Source organism: Ambystoma mexicanum, chromosome 8, assembly GCF_040938575.1.
Source record: "Ambystoma mexicanum isolate Mex_15411 chromosome 8, UKY_AmexF1_1, whole genome shotgun sequence".
Taxonomy (NCBI): Eukaryota; Metazoa; Chordata; class Amphibia; order Caudata; family Ambystomatidae; genus Ambystoma; species Ambystoma mexicanum.
In genome coordinates, this window is record NC_090929.1 from 892,278,569 (window position 1) to 892,302,767 (window position 24,199).

At 41.8% G+C, this 24,199-nt stretch overlaps 1 protein-coding gene across 3 annotated transcripts in view; it reads left to right on the top strand.

The window, feature by feature from the left end:
• Positions 1-24,199, top strand: part of OPN4 (opsin 4) — an 803,364-nt gene that overhangs the window by 427,212 nt on the left and 351,953 nt on the right. For all 3 annotated transcript variants that reach the window (XM_069610768.1, XM_069610769.1, XM_069610767.1), the window contains exon 5: positions 8,105-8,276. In XM_069610768.1, coding sequence (XP_069466869.1) covers positions 8,105-8,276 — 172 coding nt within the window. The remainder of the gene's footprint in view (positions 1-8,104; positions 8,277-24,199) is intronic.

The following is a 24,199-nucleotide window of genomic DNA, read 5'->3' on the forward strand; positions in this document are numbered from 1 at the left end:
TGTTTCAACTTTTTTTTACAAATTCTGCTAGAGATGGATGTTTATGTTGGACACTTTTATTTTCATTTGCTCTACTTCTGCGTTGCTTTCTATGGACTTGACTTTTGGTAGGCATTCTGTAGGGTCTGTTGAAAAAAATAAAGAAGGTATGGGTTGGGGTGTTCTGCAATGTATGTGTGCTGTGTGCATGAGTGTTTGAGTAAGATGATAAAGATGTATGTAATGGTGTGTGATTGTGCATTGGGAACTACAACTAGTAGGGATAGGTGTTCTTGAATTTATGTGTTACTAAACTGGGGTTCAGATGACAAAAAAAAGTGAGCTAGTGGTGTGGAAAAGTACAAATAGTAAATCTAATGTATACAATTAAAACAGTTGTTTGTTCTATAATATGAAAATTGTAGCGGTTCAGTTGGGTAATTTGTGTGTCCAAAAATAGGAACTTGTGGGCCATTCTGGCTGTAAATCGCTGTTTAAGACATGGAGATTTTTGGAGAAAATGGTACACAATCTCTATTTTTAGGCACAGAAATAGCTTGTATTAACTTTACAGTATGTTTGAGTAATAATACAAATATTATGGTGATATTCTACTTACTTTGTTTCTTAAATTAACAGGTAACTTCTTAGTTCTTCTTTGTTCTTCAAATTCGGCTGCTTCTTTTCAGGAGACTGGTCTTCACTGCAATTGTAAAAGATTCAAATTAGTAACTTTGTTTGTATGTAGTGCTGTTTTTAATTTAGATATTGATTTTTTTAATTGAAATCCTCAGCGCCTTCTTCAAAACCATTAAACTAATTTATTCACATAAGATACATTGCACCAGTTCAGTACATATGATATGTTCTTAATGAACAAATTGTATTGAATGACTAACTGTAGCACAAAAAATATCTTTACTATGTCTTGTGAAATTAATAGTATACCAGTGAATACCACTATTTCTGTAACTAAGCTGTTCTAGGTAATAGCGCCTCCATGTCATGTCTAAATTAAAGTAATTAAGTAAATAAATAAATAAAAACGAATAAATATGAAATTGTATAAGTATTTTTTTTAAAGATTTAAACATAGATTGTGCTTGCATGCAATTTTGTTTGAATATATGTAATCTATATATTTCATTTAAAAAAATGTTAGTTTAACATGATTTGAGTGTGTGTGTATAAAGAAAGTAAATAGTATAAAGGTTTATAAGTGATAGTTGATTTTAGGAAATTGAAAAAATACAGTAAATTAATTTTACAGATTACACAAGCTAAAAGTCCGTTTGAAAATGTGTTCATCTACTGTACAGAAAATGTGCATACCTGAAGTTTGTGTTCATGCATATGGATATGCATGGAGCTGCAAGTAGAAATCTTGGAGACTTGTACAGTATTTCTGGTAGATGGTGCTTGCCAATGATATGACACTTGTACTCAGAGAGATTCACAGTACATTTGCAGTGCTGATCTATGATGATGCAGTTAGATGTAGATGTCTTGAATGTAATTGGTGCATGGTCATGTGACTTCTTAGCTACATCCAATGAGGGAATGGCAGAGAGAGTGAAGTGGAAATGGTAGAAGGGCTGTTCATGTTATGATATGTCCGCGGGCATGGCGGTAGTTCGCGGACATCAGGAGTTACATCCTGGGATTTTTGGTTTCAGAAGTCATGCAAATGAGAATGAGTACTGAAAGGGAATGGTCAGGAAAGTTTAGTGGGTGTGTTGTGCCAGAAGAGAGTTTCTCACATACTGTTTTTGCTGAGAGAACAACAGATAGCTATGCCTGTGTGTTTTAGGAAAAAGATTGTATGGGTTTTGGGAGATTCATGGATATATTGGTTGAAGGTGCATGCAGAAAGCTGTGGAGTAGTTGTAGATCTTGGATTCCCACATGTGGAAGTACACTGGCATGGAGTACGTGGAATGAAGTGGTTGGACTTGCTACCTCTCTGTGCTACTTTGGAGACAGAGCAACATCCAGACATAATTGTAATTCAGTGTGGAGGGAACAGTTTAGGACATGTGACTGGAATTTTTTTGCAATTTGCTATGAAAGGAGGACTTGGGAAGGTTATGGACATGTTTCCTAATTCTCAAGTGATATTTTCACGGATTGCGCAGAGACAAATGTGGCTTTGTTCTTCTTCATTTGGTCCACAAATGGAAAAAGCAAGGCGCAATGTTAATAAAGCGGTTTGTGCCTTTCTAAAAGATTTTGGCATGTCTTCTTTTCACAATGAAAATATTCTGTTTCGTAGTACAAACATTTTTCGCAGAGATGGAGTCCATCTTACTTATGGTGGCAATCAGATTTTTCTGAGAAATGTACAAAATGCATTGCGACCTTTTTTGGAATTACAACATCCATTTTGAAGTAGGTGTTAAGCATTTATAATTTTTGACTTACAAACACCTCCCAAAGGCTCTTTTCAGAGCCACCACTTCCTCCCAGAGAAAATTGCAATGTTTGTGATAGGGAAGCAACCCAATTTTTTAAATGTTAGCGAACTGTCCGCGGACTTCTAAAAAATACAAAGGGCCCTGCTTCATTTATTTTCACTTCTATTTTTTAACTGTGAAAGGCGGCTCTGAAAATAGCCTTATTTTTTTTTTGATTTTTCATATTTTGTATTTTTTTTGGTTTTTTTATACACGACACACTAGGAGAGGAGGGGAAAGGAAGGTAAAGGGGGGGCACCAACCACAGGGATAAGAAAGGGTGAGCTGAGAGAGGAAGATGTAGAGTGGGTTTTATTTGGGTAGTGAGCAGATCTTCTCGTGCTCTGAGACGATAGTCTCAAAAGCACTACGAAGTCGCTCCCCCCTGCAGAGTACTGTGTCACAGTACATACATACAACTGTGACCCTCGAAAGGTAAGGGTCATCAGCATTCTATATGGCCTGTGAGGCAGCTTGAGGAAGATGCTGTCCCACAGAGGTGGTCCTTGTGGTGACAGGATCAGAAACAGAGGATGAAGTAGAGGAAATCAACCTGCTATGTTCTTCGCAAGGTACAACCCTTCGAATAGCCCCAGAGTGAAATGACCTCAGGTGTCACTTCATAGTAGTGGTCCCAAAGCTGTACTTACCGTGCTTCCCGCGACTGAGTATCATTTTGCACTCATTGCAGGTAACACGGTTCGCACGAGCATTAGGACCACTCCCATGAATGGTAAATAACCGCCACACCCAAGACTCACGCCTAGTGCGGGTAGTAGGGATTTCCTCTACCTCATTCTCATCATCCTCTTCTTCGTCTTCTACATCCTCACTCCTGTTCCCCCTCTTCAGGCCCTTGGGGAGGTGGTGGTGGTCGAGGGGGTGGGGGTGGTGCTGAAGCAGGTGCAGCACCAGGTGGCAGTAGTTCAGCTATGAATGCCATCTCGATGATGGGGTAATCTGCAAGTAGCAGCAAAAATCGCTCTGTTCTGAAGAATAGCCAGAAACACAATGAGAATAAGCTGTAGGGCGTGGTCTTTTGTATGGGTGCTTGTGCGCGGTCCGCTGACATGCGCGCTGTCCACGGACAGATCGAACACAAAAAAAGTTTGAAAAATTTCAAAAGGTATGTAGAAACTCAGGGTTACTATGTGGGACTTGTGCCATGGTGAGATTTTATTGAAAAATATTATGGATTAATTGAAAATGTACTTTTAAATTGTTCGGGGACACGAACAGTGTCCGCATTCAGAACACGCGATCAGCGTGGACGCAGTCATATGATCTGTTCGCGAACAAGTCCGCGAAGGAAGCGCATGTCCGCAGGACACCAAATGCACGGAGATTGGTTAGCGCATGCACGTTGATGTTCTACGGACACTGTTCGGGTCCTGAAGTAATTAAAAATGTGCCACACGTGAAACTAACATTTCAGGACACTGAGTGTGTTCTTAGAACAGTTTAAACTTGCTAGCGAACAGTAAGGACAGATATAGTGTTCTTCAGGACACATCCAATTTCGTTTATGTACGGACATTTCAGGACACCAATTGTGTTCTTAGAACAGTTTCATTTGCTAGTGAGCAGTACGGACAGGTATAGTGTTCTTTAAGATACCTCCATTTTCGTTTAATTACGAACAATTCAGGACACCGCGTGTGTTCTTAGAACAGTTTGAACTTGCTAGCTAACACTACGAACAGGTATAGTGTTCTTCAGGACACCTCCATTTTTGTTTACGTACGAACATTTCAGGACACCAATTGTGTTCTTAGAACAGTTTAAACTTGATAGCGAACACTACGGACAGATATAGTGTTCTTTAGGACACTTTGAATTTTTTTTTTACGAACATTTCAGGACACCACGTGTGTTCTTAGAATAGTTTCATCTTGCTAGCGAACACTACGAACAGGTATAGTGTTCTTCAGGATACCTCCATTTTCGTTTACGTACGAACATTTCAGGACACCAATTGTGTTCTTAGAACAGTTTAAACTTGATAGCGAACACTACGGACAGATATACTGTTCTTTAGGACACTTTAATTATTTTTTTTTACAAACATTTCAGGACACCGCGTGTGTTCTTAGAACAGTTTGAACTTGCTAGCGAACAGTACGAACAGGTATAGTGTTCTTCAGGACACTTCCATTTTCATTTATTTACGAACATTTCAGAACACCTGCACTGTCCGCGGACACCTACATTGTTTTTTAAAAAAAAAACGAAACTATTTACAACACAATATAAAAATTAAACTTTATTTAACATATATTAATAATTTATGACAGAGAAGGTGAGGCAGAAACAGAAACAAAAACAGGAGAATTAGGGGTTTCAACATGATTGTTATTAGGTGAAGAAGGGATGGAAGTCTCATCAAAACGTTTTGGGTTATGGAGAGGGTTTGGGGATAATTGACTGGGATATGGTGAGGAGGGACAAGTACATGTGGGGCAATGGTGCGAGGTTTTTGGTTTAAAATGATCTTCCACAAAAGTTTTCAAATTATTAAAATTACATTCTACTGCACATATTGGAGCAAATCTCAAGAGAGCACATCTTGATAACCAAGACCCAAAACTCTAAGGTTGTGATCATGGGTATATAAAAAAAGAGAAAATAATTTAAATATGTGGCGAATATCGAGCACATAGAAATAGTCGCTACCCGCAATTATTCGGGTGTACTATTGTTTTGGTGCTTTACTAAGCAAATATGAAACAAACAAAAGGTTCCTTGGTAAGTTCACACTTTTGAATGCGTGGATGCTCAATGAAATATGCTGTAGGGGTATTAAGCAAAGGCTGTTTCTCAAGCATTGTGTGGTGCCGAACTATGGGGGTATCATACAGGTTCATCCTTGGATGGTATTGCACACAATTACTTCAGGAAAATCCTCAGCGGTAGTAATGCATAAGCCTCATTGATATTTTGTAGAGAAGTCGCTGTACATTTCCTGAGAGAATTGCTAGGTATTAACCATTGCTCTATTACAGGGGTCTGAAATCTACGCCTCTCCAGATAATTTGGAATACAAATCCCATGATCCCTCAACATTGACTAGGTTGGCTAGGGCTGATGGAAGTTGTGCTCCAACACATCTGGAGAGCTAAAGGTTGCAGATCCCTGCTCTATTAGATATAATGATGGCATTGGGATAATTCTTTCCTGTTTAAGGATATTCTGAGGGAACCTTGTTGGCATGCTGAAGCCTGGGTTACAGCACTCAGTATGGAAGTTATATCCCTAAACAATGATGAATGGTTTACTAACCCTGCAATGATACTGGCCTGGGTAAAAGTCTATCTGAGGTCAACCCTCCTTGAAAGAGAAGAAGAAAGTTTCCCAAAGGCCCTAATGCTTTGTAGAATTATGAACTTGTGGTAAATTTATATATGAAGACGAAATAAAGTGGTCCATACATTTTATTTATTAGACTGATGTCTTAGTGAAATGTTGGCAATGTGCAATCGTTCTGTATTGTACATCTATTTTGCGACTCGGGGTATTTTAAATCAATGTTTTTGTTTTTATATAGATGATGATTTATTTTGTTGTTTGACTATGTTTTTGAATTTTATACCCAAAAAAATCATTAGTGCTAGTAGCAGTGGTACGCTTCTAACATATTCTGCTGCTAATGATTAACATATCTATATCCTCAAATGTATCTGCCAAGATTCTCTGCTGATACTGAGCAATGTGTAATGTCTATGATCTAGCCAGCTGACTGTAAGTGCCCATGTGTACTGTTTGGGTATGAGTAGTGCTAGGCGATTTTCTTTCAGCTATATTTATATTAGTGAATTTCTCAATTCTTCTGCTATTATATGGCGCTGAACTATGGGGGGGCACAAAAACGTTTGATTTTATCAAAAATCGCTTTTATTGTTTAAAGAAATGATTTAATGTTGTAATAAATTGATATGATTTCGCATGTCCTCCAGACATTTTTTTGATGACGTTACCAGGTGGTATGCAATCAGCAGCAATGTGAACTGGGCACTAAAATGGACCCAAATTAATTTCTGAGCTAATATAATTTCCCAGCTCTAATAAACATCTGTAGAATAACATGTAAGTACATAAACGAGTATCAGCTTATTTGTTGTTTAATGAGGGTCACATTGTGCAGAGCTAAATTGATCACTAGATCTATGCATTAGGTATACTGGAAAGGTGGCATACACGAAAGGGACACGTTTCCTGAGGTTGCTAATCCTAGGAGACTAGGCAATCCTAAAGGGACTGTCATTTGTTTTAGCGCTTCAACAGTTGAAGAAGCTGGTGACTCTCCCCTATCCATGAGGTTAGTAATTATGGAACATGGAAAACTAGAGCCCTCTGTTGAACTAATGTATTTCCATTTGACATTGGTAACAAAGAAAGTCCCAGGGCAATTTAGCTACTACGTGGCAATGCATACTTTTTATTCAAACACAAATTTCACTTTTTATCTCTTCCTCTAATCCTCATCGGTATGGCAGTGGTCAAACTCAAATGTTCCTCTCCAAATGTGTAGTTGTTGCTCAGCCTGAAACGATGCTGTGTCACCTCAGTCCAATATAGTGTTATTAAACCCCCAAGAACTTGAGACTTACAGCAGTCTCGTAGAACTACTCTGGTGCTAGAAATACAGGTAGACATTACACAGAGACCACCTGCAACAACAAATGGAACATGTCCAATCATGGTCTTATTATGAAACGCTGATTCCATTTACACTCATGCAGCAATAACACATGGGTAGACCGCACGTCAAAGATGAGTGGGGACAACTGTCCACTGCAAATGACTAGCTATCAACCCTCAAAACCTGGATGCATAAGCTGAATAGCAGAAGCACATACATCATCCTTAAAATCCCAAAACACATTAGGTGAATCCCACCTTCCGGGCTGGTGTTTTGGTGTTGTTTGGCCATCAATATTATGGTCAGAATCTTCTTAGTTCTTTGGGATGCTAGGTCCCAAATTGGTGTGCAGGTACATTTTCCATTTTACCAACTCAAGCTACTTAACAAGGTCTTCCCTTTAATCTCTCCTGTTATCCTTGCATCTTTGCTTAGGGGCCTTAGCAACTCCCTACATTAGGAGGAAATTAACACAATGTACCAATGTAGGAAGGTTTACCTTCCTTCGAGATATGATGTCTGCAACAAGTCCAACATACTGGTGTATAGCAGGACTAACTCAAAGTCTAACCAATAATAGCTTTTCTAAGAAACCCACACTGCCTTCAAGTCAAATCCTGGGTCGTGTTGGGGATCTTCCAATGTCTTTCCGACTAGTTTCATCACTGCAGTTCACTATGATCCGCAGACCTCAAACCATGCAAAGTACCATACTCCAGATTCATGTACATTCTCCCACTTCACCTAAAAACATGGCTTCTAATCCTTCATGAACTATGCCATGTGGTATCCAGCAGGCCTTCGGAAAGACTCTAAAATAGGGTGTTTTCCTATTAACCACTGGCATAGACATATATACCTAGGCCTATGTTCCATACAGGCCTCTTTTTTTCATCTGCTGTGCTTTGTCGTTCAACAGGCTGAAGAATCCAAGTGACAATGAATTGCATAGTTATGCCATAGCAAGCAAACAAACATAAACCCTAACATAAACTGATTCGCTGATGCTGTTCTTCTCTGTCCATCTCCCAAGGTGCCTATGTTCCTGAAGGGCTGCTGACTTCCTGTACCTGGGACTACATGACGTTCACGCCTTCGGTCCGTGCGTACACCATGCTGCTCTTCTGTTTCGTCTTCTTCATTCCGCTCTTTGTCATCATGTACTGCTACTTCTACATCTTCAAGGCCATTAAAGACACCAACAAGTGAGATGTGCCTTTCTCCATTGTGTGTGGTTGTTGCTCACTGTCTGTTTTTTCTACTGACTGGCTCAAGGCTCATGAAGATTATAATCAGGAGGAGGGAGACCAGGACCTTAAATGTAAAATGAGATCATGTACTCAACAATCTAGGCTTTATGTGAGTGGGGCGCAATCCCGGCAGGGTCCAAGAATGGCTCTCACGCCAGTCCCCTGCGATGCTGCAAAGCCGTTTCTATAACTCTCGCTCTCTTTGGCCTTCTCTATCTGTGTGTCTCTCTATTTGTCTCATATTCCAAGTCTGTCTCGGTCTTTGCATCTCACTTCCTATGTGGGTACCCTTCTGTTTGGGACCCCCTCCTCACCCAGCCCTCCCCAAAGACGTGTTTTTGCTTTCTCTTTAACTCTCAGTGAGAGTACCTCTTTGTTTCTGAGCCTGAGCCCTGGAGGCATGGCACGCTAACACATCTCAGTCAGGTACATGACATTATAAGCACATAGCACCTAGCATCTACTCTTCTTCGATCCTCCTTATTTTTGTTGCTTTATTGTCCCCCTTCTGTACTCTACCCTAACCTGCACCTTTCCTCTTCTCCCTCCACCCTACTTGCCCATTTCCTTATACCTTAAGACTGCTTAAACTATTCGGAGCGTAAAATGCCCAGTAGTCTACCTTTCCTTCACTCCTCTTCCTGTCCCCTCTCACCCACCCTCCCCCTCCACTCTATTCATGCCACGCCGCTTTATAATTGCAAGATCTGCTTCAACTTACTATTGTATAGTAGCCTGTCTGTTTTTTCCCTACCCCCAACCCCCATTTTTACCCCTATTTGTGTAAGGCACTTTGAAAAACCAAGGACTGTCGTCAGACATGAAAGAGTTATCTCCACTATTATATGTATACATGCACTTATCCTTGTGCTAACAATGCTCTGTACAGGCCTGTATCATTCAGAAAGTCAAGGGCTCTGAATGACGGTTGTTTTTTTTCCATGGTTCACATCCCTCCTTGAGCGCTTTGAAACACTTCTCTGTGTATTGGCTCTATACAAATAAACAATACATAAATAAATAAATAAATAAATAAATAAATAAATAAATAAATAGGCATATGAATTGCCTCCGAGCCTGATCATCCTGAATTGAGGCGATGGCAACACACCATTTCTATGTTTTGGAAGGAAATTCAAGCACCTTCGTAGACCAGGGCAGGGATGATGCCTGTAATTCGTCGCACTCTACCCAATGCCGTCCCTGCAGATTTTAAATAGAGAAATCTCTCTGTACAGGGAAAGCTCGATTGGCATGAGACACACTCAGCTAACATGTTTCAGTGCAGGTGAAATATTATTTGACAAAACCTAGCAAGACTGCCATTCCTCTACAGAATCTGAGCTCCAATGGAAATTCCCCATCGACATTATTGTTCACGTATAATAACGTATGTATTTTGACAACCGTCTCTGGGTCTTGTACATTTATTTTCAAAGATGAAACTGCAGCTCTTCTTGAACATACAACTATAGCAGGCCATAAAAACATAACCGGCTTCATTTCTCTGCATTTATACCGCTTTGAGGGGAGTTTGTATCAGGTGACAAAGCTCTGCACTGCACTGAATAAACTTGCTACTACCAGTGCATGTTCGTATTGATCTGATATACTCAGTACATAATGTATTATCAGAGCAACAATAGATGTTCACAACACAAACTTTCCACAGCGTTTGGATTATGGCCGTAGTGGGGATCCATCCCCTGAATCTGCAGTTACAACGTTCGCATTAACCTTTATGTTCTGGGATTGAACCACATTATTTCAGCATCAGCGATTGATCCAGCAATTTGGTATTTATATACTTTTGAGCAGAACCAGCTGCTATAGAATCAGCTCCTATGCTTGCTCCTACGGAGGGCTCGGGGCGTTGCGATTCAGTTTGAGTAACACACGCTTTGCCTTGAAAAGGACACGTTGTTTTGGGTCGAAACACGTGTCGGCATTTCTTTTTCCGCACCAATTCATAAAACCTGCTATAATAGCACTTTGGCTCAAGAATTTATTACCTTGGACTTTTGGTTACATTGTATCTGCTTTTCAGTTATATACACAATTTGAATGTGTCATTTATTACTTGCTTAGGGCTGCGCAATGACTCAGAGGTGACACTTTTTCAGTGCAATTATCAAAGAGGCCCTAAGTGTCGCTTGCAGAAGTGCCGAACTTATTGCCTCTTTGATAAGGAGAAGGGCAGCTGACACCCTTGCTGCATGGTGAAAGCTCACTGCAGTACATTTGCCCCTTCAGCTTTTCCTAACAACTGATACTCAATGCCAGCATGTTAAAAACATGTTTTTGAGGGCATTGTCACTTTCTCACATATCAATCCAATGTTTCCTGTGTTTACCCATGCTGTATACTGGCCACCTGTTAGCAGCCAGGATTAGAATGTGGCTTTTCCCATTTAAGAGACTGCACAGGACAAGTAAGCATTTGCTTTAAATAACCTACAAAAATAGGTTTTCCGACAGATTTATTTATTGAACATTTGTATGGCGCTTATACACAAGTGTTTCAAGGTGACACTAGACAAAAAAGGGGCCGGGGAGGAGGGAGACAGGGGAGAAAACAACAATAAATGGTCCTACTAGGCCTTACGACATTCGAACCAAACATTTGGACTGTAATATTTATGGCTAAGTATAAAAGGCACACAACCTTTACATCATGTTCTGTTTAGCAGAATGTCAATAAAAACCATTTCACGCTGTCTGGTCAAGAGATTCGTGTGGTCCTGTGCTAAGTCTCGGACCTCAAAGCAGAGCCACCAGTGTTTGGTTTGAATCCTGGTTTTGATACATTAAGTAACAAGGACTGTATTTATTTCATTACTGGAGAACACGCCCACCAGCAAGTATCCTTTACTTGTGCCCTGATGCTATTCCCACTGCATTGCTCAAGGGGTCAGTGGATATACAAGCTCACTTGTTAAGATGGTTTAGGTCTACTTGGTCGAAAATATATAACCTTTTCACATTTGATCGAATTCTATTTGCTCGGTTTTTTGTCGAAAATGCTGGAGGAGACAACCCTCACCACCTCCATTTCCTTACCCCTCCCCATATATATATTTTATTAAATTTGACAGAATTTTGACCAAGAAAACGATAAAAAAATGTGTTTGAAAGTAAAAAGTCAAATGTTTTTTGAATAAGTAGGCTAATATCGGAAAGATAGGCTTCTGAGGCCGTTAAAACTATAGCATGAAGCCATGAAGCACCATTATGCCACCTCAGCATTGGGGGATGGGGGGGAATAATGCACTGCAAGGGGTCCTATGATAATAGCTTTGCGCAGAGCAAACACAAATTGTGTTCATAATTACTAGACCAGCGCCAAGAAGAGAGACGCATAGGGCAGGAAAATTGTGTGCAAACAGAGTGACATAATGCACAACGCTTTGATAGTTAGAGACTGCCGCTTCAACTGGCGCATGAACAATAATAAAAACCGCAAACCTTTGATAATCCGCCCCTAGGACTTTTCTGGAAAACTGAAAGATACCACTCGTACACACGTATGTGGCAGGAGAAAATTAAAACATTTTACTAAATGATACCATGGTGAAGGATTTAGCCCTCCATAGCCTTTGCTCTGGAAAGGTGTGCTTACCCCCTTCTCATCTTCTCTCCTGCATCCCATCGTGAGAGGTGATCATGCAGCCCCAGGGGCGCCAGTGTGGCTATCACCCGAGCCTGCACTTGCTCTGTGGAGAACCTTCAGTGTCCACTGTCACAGATTCCCTTATATGTTCGGAAGATGGTATTTGCAGAATATGCATGTATGCCACATTTTATGGATACAGAATTCTATTTCCCAAGTGGTATGTGATGGGACGGGGTCTGAGACTGGACCCTTTCAGGGGGGAACTGGGACACCTCTCAGCCTGTTCCATTATCCCTACCAGGGTTTTCTCCAGACCCAATCCTGCTCCACAGGTGGGGTGAGGGAGTTGAGAGGGACCCATTTTCTTCCACCCCTGCTTGTGCTGTGTTGAATGAAAACGGTGCCACTGTCAAATCAGGCCACACCTTGCTGATCCAATGCTGGCCACAGTTCTTTCGGTTTCATTACAGTACTACCAATATCAGCAAGCGCAGTAACTGCTCAAGACCAGAACAAGTGGAAAAGAAAGACCTCCGGTTCCATCAACATCTCTGAAAGCTTCCATGCTCCGGAAGCGAAAGGCAGTGCAGACTTAACGAGAATCACCACGCTTCTGTGGAAGACCGAGTCACAGCACCCAGAGCCTATTCAATTTCAAATGGCAAGTGAAAAGAGGAGGTGGGAAAAAAGGGTGTATGAAGACTTATAACATGAAAACTGACCCCAGGGGGAAAGAACAGACAGAGATTGACCCCTAGGGTCAGGTGAGTCACTGGATCAATGGAAGCGAGGGGGAAAGGCTAAAGGAGCATACAAGATTGACTGAGAGACATAGTGAGGGGTCTACGAGTGGCATCAGTGCTAGAGGAGGTGGACCAAGAAACCAGGCAGAGGATAGCCGCTGGAGTGAAGTACAGAGGGGATTGTGGCAGAGATTGATAAAGGTGATGTGGTGGTAGTTGTTGTGTGTCACCCCTCCTAGGGAGCATGGTAGCTCCTATGCTTGCTCCTACGGAGGGCTCGGGGCGTTGCGATTCAGTTTGAGTAACACACGCTTTGCCTTGAAAAGGACACGTTGTTTTGGGTCGAAACACGTGTCGGCATTTCTGTTTCCGCACCAATTCATAAAACTTGCTCTAGTAGCACTTTGGCTCAAGAATTTATTACCTTGTTCTTTTGGTTACATTGTATCTGCTTTTCAGTTATATACACAATTTGAATGTGTCATTTATTACTTGCTTAGGGCTGCTAGTTTTTGAGGTGACTGATAGTCCCTCGTTCGTGCAGCAACCCACCCCTATCTGCTTAGCCAGGTTTTATCTACTTCAGCTTGTTCTTTGAAATTCGGTTTTACCCAGCGCCTCAACCTTCCGGCACACCTCAACCTTGTTTTCCTCTTTGATAATTGCATTTCCCTTCCCGGCCATGCTATTAAACAGCGGTAAGTATGATAACTGCCACAGAAGTGACCATGTGCAAATTAGTGCTAAAAACACAGGCTCTGAGCACTGCGAGCAATTTCTTTGATAATCCGCCCCCTGGTAGTCAATATTGGTAAAAATGATGGAATGAAAATTATTTGGATCCATTTTGGCAACGCAATACCGACAACGCTCTGTAGACAGAAGAATTGCCCTGGAAAATAGCCACATTTTACAGCTTCCACTCTGTCATCCCAGGCAGTCTCTTCAACTCACGGAAAAAAAACATGAGGAGTACATATTTGCATAGGTCAAGAATGCACTTTTGGAGTGATTCATTTTTGGGCTATTCCCCCAAACGTTCACCAAATAGAGCAAAGTCAATATGGCTTTTTTTTTTAAATACTTTTAAAAAGAAATTGTGGGGAAGCCATAGCTTCCAGAGTACAGTGCAAACATTTTCTTAAGCACCTTCTCTCCCAGTAACTCAGAAGCGAGGAGGTAGGCTTTTAATTTGATTTCGTTTTGAACAAATCAATATGGACTGTATCTCGGATGTCTGGGGGAAGCGAATTCAATGTAAGTGAAGCAAGTGAGAAAGAGTAGAAGCGAGAGGAAGCACATGGAGGGTGAGGAGCCACAAGGGCAGTTGAGGAAGCAGAACAGAGCTTGCGAGAGGGCCTATAGAGTTTGATGGAGGAGGATAGAAAGAGTGGTGCCTTAGTGTGGATAGATTTGTGAACCAGGAAAATAAATTGAAATCCACCCTGTTTTGCATCATCAGCCATCCAGCCTGGTGATGGTATGAGGAAGTATGTGTGAAGTGAGGGAGTTCAAAGAGAGTACTTGTAGTGAAGTTAATGATCTTGTCGAGAGGGCAGAAAGCATAGTTGGGGAGACCAAAGAGGATGCTGCACAGTAGTCCAGTTTAGAGAAGACAAAAGTGGTTAAGATATGCTTGGCAGAGTTGAAAGGAAGGAGGTGCCTATTTCCCTAATATTTAGGAGGTTGAGGCAAGCTACTGTACCATTTTTGGAGATGAAAGTAGAAAGGTTGTGAGAAGGGTCATAGATGATGCCAAGGTTTCTAGCTGAAGAAGAGTAGGGGAGAGTGTCAGGTTGGAACTGGATATACAGAGGAAGAGATTAGAGAGAGCCCTGGCAGGGAAGAAGAGTACCTCTGTTTTGATACAGTTTACTATCAGAGAGTGCAAAGCCATCCAATATTTAATGGCGGAAAGATAGTTGGAAATTTTGATAAAGCTATCAGGGGAGAGTTGAGGAAAAGAAAAGAAGATTTGGGTGTCTCATCTGCAAAGAGTTGGTAAAGGAGTAGATTAGTGCCCCAAGAGCAGAGGTGTAGAGTGTAAAAAGAAGTGGACCCAAGACAGAGCCTTGTGAAACACCAACAGTTAGAAAAGTGAGTTGAGAGGTGCAAGGTAGGATTAAATCCAGGCAGGAGCTTGATAGCAAATCCCAAGAAGAAAGAGAGTAGTAAGGAGATCAGAGATATCAATAGTGTCCAAGGCAGCAGGCAGGTCAAGGGGAGTTAGGATAGAGGATAGGTTGAAGTGCTTAGCAGAGGCTATACAGTTGGACACATTCATGAGAACAGTTTCTGTGGAGTGACAGGAACAGTGGTGGAAATGGAAAAAATGTGGTGGGGCATCCCTCAAGGTCCGAGTGTGGGCAGAGTTTGCGGGGGCGGTGCCTGAGGAGGCGGGGTTGGGGGCGGAGCTGGCAGTTGACCTCTGATCAAAGGAAATGTACAAAATAATATAATATTTTAAAACAGCACAATTTCTTTATATACGAATTCCACTTTAAACCACTTGCATGGCATTGTTGATGAGTTACTTCACTGTGCGGTTAATAGTTTTGACCACTGTTGCCGAGTAAATGTTATTTAGAATACAAAAATTGCATCCCATTTTATTTAAAAAAAAAAAGAGGGGGCTGTGGTTGGTGCCTTGTACTGCCATGCCCGTTGTAGGATAGGATGTCACACAGGTATGATTATACCACCGTTCCCTGGCTTCCATTTTGGTCACACAGATTCACCACATTCTAATTTTATTTTAAATGTTATTTATCTACTTTAGACTTCTTATCCTACAATGGGCGTGGCAGTACAAGGCACTAACCACAGCCCCCTCTCTCTCCACCAGTCCTGAGAAAAGCATCTGAACAACAACTACATTAGCAGTAGTGATTCCTTGTTTATGCTAGAAACACTAAAAGGTGTCGTAAATGTTTGTAAATATGTGATGAACCATCGTGGGCACAGAAAAAACCTTGCAGCCCAAATGCGTTACCTCATGTCTAGATATGCTAAACACCTTCTGTAGGTTTTATTATAGAAAACTTTCAAAATAAAGAATTTTTGTGAAATGCAACTGTGGTGATCTGTTGTAATACATGTACAGATTAAATACCAATATCTGTTAAATGTGTGGTAACTAACAACTGTAAGTGTCAAAAGGGAGGGGTAGCCTTAGTCCTGTATACATATGTCCAGCAAAGTATTCCGCAAGGCCATTGGCTGTGAGAGTGGGGTTGATAGTCATTTTCGTAGGAGGACTGTGGAGTGAGTTTAGGGTGCCCCATAACCGATGGGGATGGTTAGAGTGAGCGTCAATGAGGCTTAGGGAGAATTCCCTTTTGGCTCTATCAAGAGTGGACTTAAGAGTGTTCAGGGCAGAGAGGTAAAGTTGCAGGTCCTCATGCAAGTGGGTGCACCTCAATTGGCACTACAGCTGACAAATATATGTGCAGAGAGAGCGAATGAATGGAGTGACCCATGGTTGAGGATGCTGAGATTTAGGGTTGAAAGTAAGCAGTGGGAAGTGAAAGGAGAATGAGTCATGTAGTAGGGAGTGAAAGCTTGAGAATGCAGTGTTGGTGGAGGAGACATCAGGTGTGAAGGAGGGGAGTGAGAACTGTAGGCTGGAGGGAAAGGGGAGTGGCAGAAGGTTTACATGTACTGTTAGAAATAGGTGAAGCAAGTAGTGAGGAAAGGTCAAAAGGTGGAAAGGAGATGGTGGTGTAAGCAATCGAGTGATCAGATATGGATGGCATGGCAGCAAGATCGGTGGCTGAGAGAGAGGTGGAGATGAATAAGAGCTCCCAAGATGTACCTGCTGTTTGGGTGGGTAGGTTATGGATAGAATGGAGAGTGCGATGACTAAGAAAAGACTGAAGTTCAGATTTCTGAGAAGTGGTTGGAGATGGAAGGTTACAGCCACCTGAGAGAATGAGGTGATGTTTAGTGGAAAGAGAATCAAGCAGTTGCCCAAGATCATCAAAGAATGGTCCAATGGGACCAGGAGGGCGGTTGATAGAGATGATGTGAGCCGAGTGAGCAGAGCAATAATAGAGATGGTGAATTCAAAAGAGGTAGGATAGGACGCAGCATTGGTGATTTTTGAGGCATTGAGGCGGGAAGAGAGTAGGTGTCTGACACCTCCAGGTCTACTGCCAGTCAGTCGAGGAGAGTCAATGAAGGATGGTTTGGAGTTGTCTAGGTCTGCCAGAGTGGCAGTGGCAGATGGATAAATCCAGCTTACCGTGATAACAAGAAGGTCTAGGGGAGGAGAGATGGCGTGAAAGTAGTCAATGATAAAAGACGTTTTGTTGCATACAAACCGAGCATTTCAGAGTGCAATGTTCAGTTAATGAGGTAAGGAAGAGTAGAGAAGTTGAGTCTCAGAGGAAGAGAGGCAAGGTGGATAGGTGTTAAAGGAGGTATGGTCAGCTTGTCTGCTTTGTTTGTTGGAAGGAGGCGGAAGAGAAATGGAGTAGTGGGAGTTTTGTGCTTGGAACTTTATAATATGAATAGGAAAGGAGGGAGTTATAGCGTGATCAGAGAAAGCGTAGGGAAGAAGAGTAGGAGGAGAGCTTTACCCATAAAAGCATATACATACTCAAATATAAAAACATATTATAAAAATGTGCAATTGAAAGAGCAACAATTCTTAAGGGAATATATCTAAACCATCAATATGAGAGAGGCACTACATTTTCACAGTAGAAAATAGATATAATAAAATTAACCGATACATCATTATATAATCTATCTACTCCATTGGCAGTTAGTCAACCAAGTACCAAATTGACTTTTCCTATTTTGTTAGTTCATTCACACATGGTAACTTGTTGAAATTAAAAAATACATGAAGAATGAAGAACACTTTAAAATCAAATACATCATTTCTTTTTTTTAAACAGAGATACATGCATACTTTTTATATTACATTGCAGGCCTTATTCATATTATTATGAAGTGTATTTAAAACAATTAATAAATTACTTAAGGAGGAGCTGTTTTATAGTATTGCTAAATATTTGACAACTCAATCATAATTACCCTGAGCTTGCACTACAATACATTCATCTAAGAATAAAAGCCCCTTAGTCAATTCAGGTTTATTCGATACTTTCATTGTTTGCGGCTATGATCCGGGCCCTTCGAAACCATGCTTGATGAATATATTCAGCCACACAAAACACCACGTTTAGGGTATCAAATTGCTTCCAGTAAATCATCGCTTGGTTAGTGTTGCGGATGTTTGCTGCATTAAATAGTGGCTTCAATGAATTCCTTCCCAGTAACTTGTATCCATTACAGATAAGCATAACATGTACCCCAGACTCGTCTGCACAGCCACAAATGGGGCAGGTTTGTGATTTCGCACTGCCCCACAAACTAGTAAAACTGGTCACATTTACGGTGCCTACCCTCAGCTTGATATAAAGTGCATGTCCATAGGGCGGCTCTACTCTGGTCATCAATAGAGCAGCCGTTTTCACCTTATGAACACTTCGTTATCAATTAGGCCATAAAGTGCTCAAATCCAGGTCACACAATCAATTCTTTACATGCATCACCCATGGGAGCGCTTTACCCCCTTCCATGCTCCTTACATGGAACAGCGCTTCCCTATATCTTTTGAGGTTTCGCCTCGTCCCCAATAAGGCATACATCTACTTCCAAAATGGGAATCGTAGAAAAAGTCGACCTGAGAATTGCGACGGCCGAAAATGCAGACTTTTTTTTATACCACCCTTACACCACATATATATGTGGGGGGTATGGGATGCTATAGTAATATGGAGGGCTGCGGGGGGGTCTCCTCCCGCATATCTATGTGGTGCAAAGAGGGTTTCATTAAAAACAAAAGTCAGAATTTTCGGCCGTCGCAATTATGTGTGGTGTCAGTGATCACATAGATCCCCAAAATGTATTAGGGCTGCACATAGGAACCAGGAGGACATTATTATTATATCTCCACATGTCAGGACCACATAAAGCCAAAGCCTTTGCATGCAGCCTATAGATTTCTAGGGCTGGGGACAATGCCCTCCTTCCATGGTTACAGAAGAATCTTTTGACTGCCCCACTGTTATTATCCAAAAAAATGCATGCTTTGCCCATCTGGTCAGTCCACAGGCTACTCCAGGAATCATGTCGTCCATCTTACTGTGATCTCAAGAAGCTGCTGACATCATTGCCATGACCATGCTTCTGGGTGTGATGCCAATGCCTGAAAGTAAGACTATAGAAGACATTGAAAGCAGTTGTTATAGTCTCAAAGAAGTAAAATGTTCTAAGTGCTTAAGTAAACCTCTTCTTGCATGCGCGCGGAAGCCCATGGGCATGCAGCACTTTACAAAAATTAAAATAAATAAATAAATACATAGGCCCTCATTACGACCCTGGCGGAGAGGGTTTACGCCAGCGGAAATCATGGCGTACCCTTCCGCCTTACTACGAGTTCCCGTAGCGCCATGGAGCCTTTTTCCGCCTGCTTTTTCCGGGCGGAAGAATCCATGGCGCTACGGGACCTTGAAGTTAATTACGCCACCGTAATTTACGGTGGCGTAATAAACGCCTTCCCCACTCCCATTATACCCTATGGGGCAAAAATGGGAATGGGGAAGGGCAAAATGGGGATTGGGGATTTACCGCCCCGCCAAGGTCGGAATGGGGCGGTAAATCCGCCAACCCCCATGGCGGTGTTGGCAGCTTTGCGCCATGGTCCATGGTGCAAATTGCACCATGGATCTCCGCAAGGGTCGTAATGAGGGCCATAGAAAGTTGTAGTCCCAGGTGGATTATTGAATGAAGCCTTCAAACGTTTCGGGGAAGTACTCTCTCCTATCTTATATCAAGGCTACATATATAGACATATATAGTATTCAGAGTGCTTGTTTCCACAGTTCAATGAAAGCTTCACACACCACTGTATCTTTAAGGAGTTGAAGGATCTCAGGCATTGCGCAAACATGTATCCCATCCCTCTCCTAAACATTCAATGCAAGCTATCTACTAGGCTATGGGCCCAGTTAGCTCCACTGGAAAATGCTATTGATAGCATAATATTCGTCAAGTCATCCACATTTTCCGTATGAGTCGGTCTGAATCGTCCTCGGGTGCTGTCATTTGCATGAATATTCAGGAAGCATTCAACAAAATGGAATGATCACACTTATTAAAAAATCACAAAACATGTAACTTTGCATGCACAATTTGAGATGCTTCAATGTCTCTGTACCAAATTCCTTCAGCGATTGTTTTTATCAATGGTGGATTTCAGACCAAATTCAATTCTGAAAAGATACAATGCGGGAGGGGGGGGGGGGGGCGTTCAAATCCCTGCTTCCTTTTGTTGATTCTATTTTTAAACCAAATGTCATTTGCCATATATAAAGATGACCAATCAAAGGCATTTAATAATCCACAGATGAGTTCAATATATTAATGTTCCTGTTGGACAAGATACTATTATTATATTCATTTCTTATATTCCAAAGGCACCTATTTGAACGTTTCATTGGTTTTAAATTGAAGTCAAGGGTTATGCATTTATGCAAAAAATACTTTAAACTCCGACAAGAATCAAGTGCAGTTGGGGTGGGCTTTTCCTTTCTCTGACGGATCTTTTTTGTGATGACAACATTTAGATCAATTTAAAATCTTGTATGTATCTAAAGTAGTAATGAGAAAGATCAAAATATGTCTAACACTGTACACCAAGATACCCGCCTGTCTGTCTTTGTACATACTTCTTTATCAGTACCAAAAAATTATTAAAAACCTGAAGCGACCTGCAGTTTAATTCTTGTAGGATGGAGGAAAAACTGGGGTTAGTAAGCATAGGATCATAATATGAAAAAGTGGTCTTAGTTTTCCAAATCTAAAACTGAACCACAAATGTTTCATCTTAATTAGTATAGATATTGACTCCTCCTGATAGTGCAGACATTACCAACATGGATTAAACTCTCCTAATTAAGTAGGTGACAACTTTATTCTATGCCGGATCTGGTATACCTAAATGATTCCATATGAATTGACACAAAATGGCTTCCCACAGAAATTCCCAGTGGTTAGGATTCATTCCTTCCGGCTATCGACCTACAGCTTTGCATTTGACACAGTTACCAGATGAACATGGAACACATACTTGCTCTGTACCCCAGACTTCATATCAATAAAAACCCTACAACTCTCTCCTTCTCCACAGGACCATATACACAAGGCCATCTCATGGCAATGGTAGAGGTGAGTGTCCATGTAACCCGGGTAGCACACAGTAATCTGCTGAACATCTGCATAGCTTCTTTTAGTCTCATCTACTGGGGTGCTGCTTATCTACTAAAGGGTGCGTTGTTCCATGTCCCTCTTACTGAGCTACAGTCATCATATTTGTTGGATGTGACCATACAAGTTGCAGTAAAATAAATATGTTTGGGCTGCGGTCTCAGGGACTTGGCAGTGGACACATGCATCACCCTTCTTCGCCCAAAGTTGCACATATACATACGTCCTAAAGACAAAATGGGACCCAGTTATTTTGATGCATATCCATTTGAAAGGTAGTCAAAGGGTTAAGGGAAGTCATTGCCATTTCTTCAAAACTGTAGTGATCAACTCAAACAACTGCAATAAAAAAGAAAAATATCAGCTATTGTCAGGAAACCCTTGCCAGGGACCAGACAGCAAGCAGACTAACCTTTGCCCCCCACAACTGCTCCAACAGTCGCCCATTATTAGAACATCACCATTGAACATGACAAGCTACAGTAGTCCACTATTGCATACATAATCTTCAATCAGATTACAGAAGCCTAGTCCTTTACCCCAAATAACCCTATATGAGCTGGGGATGCAGAGAAGGGCTCCGGGCTGAGAGAGGCAGCTGCCCCTCAGCCAGAAGGCCCCGGTGACACCCAAGGAGGCAGACACATGTGTATGGAGTTGCTTTTGGTACTCTTTCTGAGAGGAGATGTGAATGATATTATGGGCTGAGCCTTCTTTGTGGGCGTGGTTCCGACATGCAAATGGAGGGTCTCCTCTGGCAAGGCACAGGGAGGTCAAACATGGCTGAGGTTTGCTGAGTAAGTTGCAGCTCGCTAAGTTCTCAGCAGAATATTCCTCACATTGACTTCATAACTAATAATATTTATAGAGCTCAACACTTTCATGTATCTTTCAGTAAATGCCTGTTTGTTCTTCATCTATGGGAAACGTGCTTGTCCATCGGGAACAAAATGGAGAATGGCGCAATATACATATATGGCAAACTATTGCTACAGCAAAGTGAATTACTTTGTGGACATTTACTTTGATACAATTACTTTGGGGAAAGGGTAGGGCTAGGGATATGGGGGATAAACACCCAGTATAAAAAACAATAAAGAAAATAAAACAACTAAGTAATTCCCTTCCATGCACACAGCTGCACATATGCACATATGAGCGCACAGCTGCACATATGAGTGCACTTAGTCTATTGGTCCTCTGATTGCTTGTGCTTCTGCAGGGATGCTGTAACTAACACTCAACTTTTATTATGGTTCATATGCCATCTGATATGCTCTGAAAGGGTGGGTTGTACTACCTTTGTGTTGCCAATGAATTGTTTGTTATCATATATCTCTAATATACATTGATGTCCACCTCCATGCCATTTACAGGCCGATTCATGGAATGAATGTGCGCTGAAATTTTCGGCACAAGCGTGCAAAAGCGTGCGAATCGCAGCGCAACCCGCGCACAGCGATTCATGGAAGTCTGCGCGTGTAAATCCCTGGATGTGCGCTAATATTCTGCGTGGCGCACGCTGGCGCACACGTCTCCAAACAGCATGTGCTAAGCGCACAGCGAAAGCGCACATAGCGCAGTGCACACAACAAAAGTAGGCGGAACAGGGGGCGTAACACGCGGAATGGGGAACAGCGCATGAAAATGTGGGCGTCACGGGGTGTGAAAACAGAAAAATAATATGAGGCCGGGAAGCCCAAAAAGAAACACACCAACACAGGTTACAAAGAAACATACAAGTGCTTTATTTCAAGCTACAACAGTTGCCAAGTCAATTGACAAATGGATAGCTATTCGCCTCTCAGTATAACATAACGAACTTCAACGAGGGTTCGATGTGTTAGTGAGAGAGACCGCATATTGGAATACCCGGGCCTTTTATACAATTTGTCCAGCTCTTGGCCAACCCTCTTGCGGGTAAACCATTCTGCGAAATATTTAATTCTGATCTTAGGGTTCCTTGCCAGGTCAATCCTTTAATATATGCATTTCGATTAGTTTCGCTGATATAAGTAGTACATTTACATATAGGTCAACGGTAGGACAAGGTCTCAGTTCGCGACCCCGACAAGTGGCCTGCAGGCATATTAATTATTCAGCTGTACGGAGGTCACAACGGCCAGAATCTTACTCAGAATGTCATTTGGCCTCCATTTTGATGTTCAGGGTGACTTCTACATAACAAGAGAACCTAAAATGGCGGCTCAATCCAAGATGGCGGCTTACATTGGTTTCTCTAAGGTCAAGACCTTGCCGTGGAGTTTGTTCGCACATAATGTTTAGACAACTTGGCGTAGGCCAATACACATACAATTGTTACAATAGGAGGCATAATATTGTTTCTATTCCGACAAACCCTCCTTTTGGCCTATGCCAAGTGCTAATACCATTTCTAATGTCTTTGTAAATAACTCCATGCATTGTCGTCCATACATCCTGAATCGTTATCTGTAATATCTATAGCCATTAGGTCGTTCACCAGAACCTCTTGCAACACAAACTCTTTAGATGCTGTTTCTGGGGCATACATTTTGTGCCCTATCGTGCTCACTGCCTGAGCGCAACATCCCCCTAGCATTGCACATATACTAGGTAGACATTGGATACAGCAACAAAGGAGTAGCAGGATTCCCAAAATAACCAGTATGACAGAAAGCACCTTCCAACCCCAGGACCGCAGAGAATCCCAGAACCAAGCACTAATACTCCAATCACCCACGGGAACATGCACTTCTGAACTAAGGACGTGCAAGTTCTGTATTGCTTTGAAAATTGTCGGTGAGGAATCTGGTACAAAAACACAACAAGCGGACCCCACTATTTTACATACTCCACCACGTTCTGCCAGGATGAAATCTAATGCCATCCGGTTTTGGAGCGCTAACAATCTTATTGCTTTCTGTTCCAGTGTTATATTGTAGAGTATATCCGTGGTCCGGTTGATGGTTCTCTCCAGTACTCTTGCTAGCCCCCTAATATTTTCAAAATTTGCTATCTGTCCCCAAAATAGCACAACTGATTTTGTTATATATCCCAATATTTTCCCAGGGGTATCTCCATTCTCGTCCCGCCGTGGGCGAGCCTTAGAAACTTCCAATGCACTAGCTATAAATACCCCAGGTAACAGGATTCCTAAATAGCAGGTTCCCTGCCAATCCTTGGGCAACCAGGGAAATGCTGGACTACCGCAAACGAAATAGACAGGCCCCCTTACATACAGAGGCCTGTTCTCTCTGGTCA